This window comes from Mastomys coucha, unplaced genomic scaffold, assembly GCF_008632895.1.
Source record: "Mastomys coucha isolate ucsf_1 unplaced genomic scaffold, UCSF_Mcou_1 pScaffold3, whole genome shotgun sequence".
Taxonomy (NCBI): domain Eukaryota; kingdom Metazoa; phylum Chordata; class Mammalia; order Rodentia; family Muridae; genus Mastomys; species Mastomys coucha.
Window position 1 is genome coordinate 6944738 of NW_022196909.1, and position 7779 is coordinate 6952516.

The 7779-nt window shown below is 42.3% G+C and overlaps 1 protein-coding gene across 1 annotated transcript in view; it reads right to left on the reverse strand.

Moving 5' to 3' along the window:
* Positions 1–7779, reverse strand: part of Cdc40 (cell division cycle 40) — a 52870-nt gene that overhangs the window by 30247 nt on the left and 14844 nt on the right. Inside the window, exon 2 of the mRNA XM_031348485.1 lies at positions 7042–7128. Coding sequence (XP_031204345.1) covers positions 7042–7128 — 87 coding nt within the window. The remainder of the gene's footprint in view (positions 1–7041; positions 7129–7779) is intronic.

Below are 7779 nucleotides of genomic sequence, written 5' to 3' on the forward strand. Positions count from 1 at the left end.
ACACACACACACACACACACACACACACACACACACACACACACACACCCGACAACAGGAGGCAGAGAGCACTGCTGTGCAGGACGCTGTTCTACACGTTACTGAAAAAGCTTCCCAGATGACCTGGTCTGTGAAAGGCAACTCTTTTCATTCTGGAGTAGCCACTTTAAAAAGTATATATACGTATAGAAAGAAAGTTCAAATTTTCTTTTCAAGTTTTAGTAGCTAAGTGTTAAGGCTTGGCTATGAAGTGTCCGGCTTCCCCCAAAGGCTCGCTCCTGTGCTGGGGACCTGGCACCCCGCTGGCAGTGCTCCTGTGCTGGGGACCTGGCACCCCGCTGGCAGTGCTCCTGTGCTGGGGACCTGGCACCCCGCTGGCAGTGCTCTTGGGGCTCTGGAGCCGGTCTCAGGTGGGACCAAGTGGCAGAATGTTACTGGGCACAGGGAGGTTGGCCCTGGCATCCTGCTTGGGTCCCCTCCCTGCCATGGCCCAGTGACATGTGGAAGCTTTTCTGCCACATAAGCCTGTGACCACAAGTCCTGTTCCAGTTCATGGTGTCAAACAAATATGGAATCAGTTGAAATCATGAGTAAAAACATATACATATTCCGAGGGCTAGAGAGATGTCTGAGTGGTTAAGAGCTTTTACAGAGGGTCTAGGTTGGATTCCCAGCACCCACATGGTGATTCACATCTCTTTTTAACTCCCGTTCTAGGGAACCCAACTGGTCAGACATGGAGGTCAGAACATAAGTGGGTGCTGGCAAAACACCCATAAAAACAAAAAAACCCAACCCCCCCCCAAAAAAAAAACAAAAAAAAACAAAAAACAAAAACACCCTCTTACACTATTTGTATCAGAAATTTTGGCCACATGGATGAAAAGCAAACCTATATGCTGGGTTTAGGAGATAACATATTCAAGTGACTTATTGCAATTTATTCCAATATACTAGTGAAGGCACAGCAAGCACTTGTACATGAATGTATAATACATTCAATATCAAGCTAATTAACTATGAAAATTAAGTTTCCAGTTAAAATTATATTGGAGTAAACTATAGTTAGCTGCAATTGTAATCTCCCTATATAACATTTAAATGTAAGCAAGAAACTATTCCTAGTTCTCTGATACATTGATAAGGGGTTACTATCCCAAATATAGACAGATTTCAAGCAGATCAATAGCAAGAAAACAAATAAGCAATGATAACAGAAAAGGTCCATAACAGTCACTTTAAAAAGGAAACATAACCAGTAAGTAGATGAAAAAATGTTCATCATTAGTAATCTGCTCTTCCAGAGGTCCTGAGTTCAATTCCCAGCAATCACATGGTAACTCGTAACGATCTGTAATGGGATCCAATGCACTCTTCTAGTGTGTGTCTGAAGATGGCTGTAGTGTGCTCATATAAATAAAAAATAAATAAATCCTTAAAAAATAAAAATAAAAAAAGCCAGCTTGTTTAAAAAAAAAAAGAAAACAAAATTGCAGGTTTTATTAGTTGGGGTTCTCTAAAGGAACAAAATACAAGTGAATATATCTAAAATATATATATCCCTAAGATATAATATTATTTATTATATATTTTTATTAGAATGGCTTATAGGCTGTGGTCAAACTAGTTCAACAATGGTTGTCTATCAATGGGAAGCCAAAGAATCCAACAGTTGTTTATTCCACTAGACTAGATGTCTCAACTGGTCTTCAGTACATACCAGAATCTCAGAGAAGTAGGTTGCAATGCCAGTGAAGGAATGGCCTTGACACAGAGCAAGGGCATGCAGGCAGAGAGCAAGGCTCCTTCTTTATGTCTTTGACCAGGCTGCCACTAGGAGGTGTGGACCACATAAGGTGGGTCTCATCACCGCAAATAACTTATTCAAGAAAACAAACCTCTGACAGGTGGACTCAGCGGCTTGGATTTTGGTTAATTCCAGATGTAGTCAAGTTGACAACCAAAATAGCCACCAAAACAGGTGAGAGCAGGATGGAAGGTGAGCAAGTAGCAGGAGCAGCAGTGAGAGGAGGGAGGAGCTCAAGAATGCTGTGGCGCTTTCTGAATGACCTTTTGAACTGTGTGACATGGTAATTTATGTAGAGTGGGAGAAACATTTTTAATATGTGAAGATGCTCACATAAGTTGCAGAGATCTGCGTATTTATTATAAGAGGTTCTGAGTTGGGCTGCAATGCTGTCCTCCTTTAACCCCAGCACTTGGGAGGCAGACAGGTGGATTTCTGAGTTCAAGGCCAGAGTGGACTACAGAGTGAGTTCCAGGACAGCCAGGGCTACACAGAGAAACCCTGCCTCAAAAATCACCACCACCACCAAAGAAAGAAGAGGTTCTCAGAAAGTGAGACTCTCAGAAGTCTTCAGGAGACTCAGTTTCTCAGCAGGACATCATAACATCACTAGAGTTAAGAAAATGCATATGGGTAAAAACATTACATGAAATCACAACTATTAGTTTATATACAAGGAAAACCCACAGTGGTAAGAACTAATATTGTAGCTATTGCTACATTTTTCATTAATATTCATGGTATCATTAATGTCTAAAACATTAACATATTTTAAAGCAAGAAGAATATATTTATTTACTGAATTATTTCTAGAGATCATGAAAAGATCCTGACAAGTTTTTCTGGCAGAATAATTCTGTGAGATGTAAGTGAAGTCTGATTGTTACACAGAACACTCCACTGCTGCTGCTGACAACCTTGGGCTCAATCTTCTCAGAAGTGGAAGCTTCAGTATTTCTAAAGCATTAATATTTAAGCAGCTCTTATAATCGATTACTTTAATAACAACTAGAATTTGTTCTCTGAATTTACATACACACACACACACACACACACACACACACACACACACACACACACTCTCACACTCCCCCTAAAAGTATAGCTGGTTTAAGGCATTTGGAATTCTTTTTCCTGAGTCCAGTGAATTCAAAATGATTTCAAAGAAACTACTTGTAGCGGAATTTTAATCCAGCCACGTGGCAGCCTTGGCAAGGGATCACTTCTAAAGACCTTCTAGGTCTGTGTGATCCAGCTGGAACAACATATCTTTAATCCCTCTGGCTTCAATACACAACCTCTGTTTGCAATAAGCGCCCTTATTAGCACATGCTTTTAATCCCAAACAATGAAGGTAAAGTTAACTTGTATAAGGAAGCAGTCATGTTTGGAAGTGAAGTCTGAGGGGCAGCCAAAGTGATGAGACAGAGAAAGATTTGACAGAATGAGTCAGAGATACGATACTCCCGACTCTCATGAGAACAGGCAGGAAAGAGGTAACAAGAGAGCATTGCACAAGGAGGCACCAGTTAGAACAGGTCTGCTGGGAGAGGAGTTTGGGCCAGAACAGCTGAGTTGAACCAACTGGGTAGAGTTCAGGAAAAAAACTAGAAAGGGTAAGCATATTCGGCGGTGAGCCTCTTGAATGACAATTTCATCTGGAGAATAAAAGACACTTTACAACTAATAAATAACTTACCTCTAAGAAGCTAAAAAGGACCTAGTTCAAGGATGAAAGCTGCTGGTCTAAAACACTGTCTAGTATATTTTCAATTTAGTCTATACTTTGAGCAAATGATACTCTATCAACAGGCAGACCATGTAGGAAAAGTTGTTGGTTGAAATGGAGGACTGATATTTCACAAAATAAGCAATCTGGCTAATTTTCAGAATTAGCAAAGTCGCGGGACTGTATCATGCAGATCACACAGGGCCTTCAAATGCTTCTTTTGGTTACGGACACATAATTAATAGTGATCTAGACCTGAGTCCCAAAAAACATCACCTAGTGGCAGAATGACCACAGACTTGGTTGTTCTGTGAAGAACACTTACTTCATAGGTTTACTAAGCACAGAAGGGGCAGCAGTAGGTCAGCGCCTCGGTTTTGTACATGGATATTATAAAAATAAATGGTAGTTTTTCTCACCTATTAGTCTCTTTTTCTGTACCCTTTTTACTAATGAAGCCCAAATCAGACATCTTGTCCTAAAATTCAATTTTGATGCCATCACTGCTCCATTTAAGAATCTCACTAATCTACCATCTATTAAAACCACAGTCTCCCCTAGGCTCCCAAATCCTTGCACTACTCTGGCTTTCAATCCCTGTTCATATCAACAGTTTATGACTGAAGCATTCTACCTCCAGCTTCTGCTTTCTGCCTGTAAACTTCCCATAAAAGCCGACATCATCAATGCCATTGATAACGAAACAACACAAACACCCATGGTAAATGCCTACTCTGCGCCAGTGATTCCCAGTCACACTGTGCATTAACTCATGTATTCTCATGTCTCAGTAAAGTAGACATTAGCTTTAATCTAACTGTGAAAAAAAAACTAAGAATATCCAAGGTCTTACAATTGCTAATACACGGTCACATTCCAAATGTCACTGTCTGAACTGGGGCAGAATTGTCCATTGCTCACTTCAAATATGAATATCATAGAGAAATCTCTGTTTCTCCAACCAGATGTACAGTCTCCTTAAATATGTGAACGTGAACTATAATTTAGAGGCCAGAGGAGACAGTCTAGTCTCTACCTGTTTAAGAGAACACACAACATACCGTCCAACACTAGCTTGAAGAGAAGGATTACATAGCCTTATCCTCAAAATTTAGGGACTTGAATCGAACCTGGCAGAGATCCTGCTAACACTTTTCTAGACTCTGCCAAGTGATTTGGATTCTAGTCATAAAACACAAAGCTCACACCTGTTATAGCACAGAGGAGTGTCTCCTGGTAATTATGAAAGATTCTATTGTTGCTCCCAAGCATCACTCCTCTCTTAAACTCTGACCCAAGTGGCACTCCTAACGTGAGTGAGCTTACATGTCAGTGCAGGGTCCTGAGATGAGGAAGGATGGACATGATGACTGGGTGAAGTGAGCTTACATGTCAGTGCAGGGTCCTGAGACTGAGATGAGGAAGGATGGACATGATGACTGGGTGAAGTGAGCTTACATGTCAGTGCAGGGTCCTGAGATGAGGAAGGATGGACATGATGACTGGGTAAAGTGAGTTTACATGTCAGTGCGGGGTCCTGAGACTGAGATGAGGAAGGATGGACATGATGACTGGGTGAAGTGAGCTTACATGTCAGTGCAGGGTCCTGAGACTGAGATGAGGAAGGATGGACATGATGACTGGGTGAAGTGAGCTTACATGTCAGTGCGGGGTCCTGAGACTGAGATGAGGAAGGATGGACATGATGCTGGGTGACTGACTTGCCAGCACCATCACAAACCAACTCATTCACACTTAGTCTTTTGATTGAAAGTTAAAAAAAATATAATTATACAGCAATATTATAATAAGAACTCAGAAAATACAGATTTTGTAGAAAATAAGTTAACATCAAAATGTTACATGTCACATTGCTTTTGAGTTTTCTCATCCTCTGAATGCAAATAAGCACTACTTTACCGAAGCCCCTTACACTTGTAGAAACCACGAACCATGCTGGCGGCGCTCTCCTCAAGGGCCAGCTGAGGTGTTACTCAGGGAGAGCAGACAGCTGACAGAGCTCAGGAGGGCAGGGCTGAGACAATGGGATAGGGTGCACATGTCTCCGAACACCCAGTGGACCAGGCTTCCACAGGACAGCTGGAAGGCTGTCTGATGCCAGCACCATGGCACTGGCTGTGCCAAACAGGCCAATGGCAGTCACCCAGATGCCGTGGGAACCTAGGTGAAGCATGGCATCGTTCTCAGAGGCTGGGGTGTCTGTACGCTACACAAAGAAAACTATTAAGAGCACCCTCTCTTCTACCAAGACACAATAAGCTATAGTTCCTCCAATCTGCCTTAAGATGCATCTTAGAGATTGTGCTTAGTCAAGACTTTTTTTTTGGCAGGGGTGTGTGTGTGCCTTATAATGACTATTTTCTAGCTTTTTTGTCAATCAAATGCCTTTTCCGTTTTGATTTTTAAGTAACTTCTCCTTAATGGACAGGGCTCAGAGACTTCAAGTTGACACAAGAAATTGTTTGCTCATCCCTTCCCAGTGTTTACATTACTACTTATTAACAAGCTTAAGAAGGACACATCCCAGGACACACCGATTCCAGCAGGATGTAAGCACGATGCTGGAGAGGCAGCTGCGGCTGCTTCACAATACGCTATGTCGCAATGTTAATATACCATTTTTCTTTGGGGTTAATTATAATATTCCCTTATCAGCGCTGAGAAGGAGCTCAAGTTCACAGTGAAGAATTATATTTCCAGACTCCCTTTCTCCAAAGACACTGTAGTGTAACTAGCCATTTGCATGCAGGCAGACACAGTCAGTGGATTTTTTTTTAAAAGGATTCTCATAAAAACTATTCAGGTCTTTTAGAGACTAGAAGGATACATCTCCTAAAATTTATAGTAGTATAGTTTCATGAGAAAATATTTTAAAATTCATCCCTATCAGGGGTCTCTAGAGTCACAAAACTTACAGAATGAATCTCTTTTCTCTTCTTTCTCTCTCTCTCTATATGTATGTATATACATATATATGTATATATATATTTATGGAATACATACATATACATGGAATACTGGAATGATTTACAAGCTATAGACCAACTAACCCAACAATGGTCAGCTGTGAATGGACAGTCTGAGAATCTCATAGTCGCTCAGTCCCACAAGGGTGGGTGTTTTGGGTGGTCTTCCAACGAAGTAGGCTCCAATGGAAGTGCTGTCAGAGTGAGCGCAGGCAGGCAATGGCCAAGCAGCGCCTTCCTCCTTTCACTGTCCTAATGCAGGCCTCCAGCAGAAGGTAGGGCCCAGATTAAAGGTGTGCCTCAAGATCTGGATTCAAAGGTTTGTTGATCCAGATCAAAAACCTGTGTCTTCCTGCTTCACTATCTGGATCACAGGTGGGTCTCCATTTCTGGATTGTAGTTCATTCCAGATATAATCAAGCTGAGGACCAAGAATAGCCATTGCAAACAGCCATTTATCTACCACTGTATAATTTAAATATTCAACATCAGGGAGAACTCATGGTATGCTTTCTTACCTCAGGAGCGAACATGGTCTCATAGGTAGGGTTATATTGAACTTCTTTGACAGCAGGGTCAAGGTGAACTCCAGTCTCCAGATCTTCCTAAAAGAAAGCCAAATGAGCATTACAAACCTGCCATTTTAGGAGCTACATCAGTACTCTGAACACTGATTTCACAGCTATTACTTTAATGTCACAGCACTAATAAGTGTAAAAATCAAGAATATACAATTTTAGACATAAAATATATAATTTCTTTTTTCAACATACTAACTTTATTAGATAAATAAGTTAATGCTGCCCAAACACTTCAAGTAAAAAGTTCTAGCTTCTTCCTGCCATCACTGTGTCAGATGCCAACACCCAGAGGAACTCACTGTCCTCTGCAGCCTGGGGATCAGGTAGACTATGCCCTCAATTCTGTGTCCCCAGTCTCATCCCAGACCCATAGCAGACCACCTGCTACGGCCCCTCCTCCTGCTCCAACTCTACTCTGTGGGGACTCTGCTGAACTTCCTGGGAGACCCAGCCTTCCCCCTCCAGTGTTCAGTGCACCCTCTCAGCTCCCCTCCTCCTGCAGTGCTCCCCCTCAGCTCCCTTTCTCCTGCAGTGCTCCCTCTCAGCTCCCCCCTCCTGCAGTGCTCCCTCTCAGCTCCCTCCTCCTGCAGTGATCCCGCTCATTTCCCCTCCTGCAGTGCTCCCCCTCAACTCCCCCTCCTGCAGTGCTCCCTCTCAGCTCCCCTCCTGCAGTGC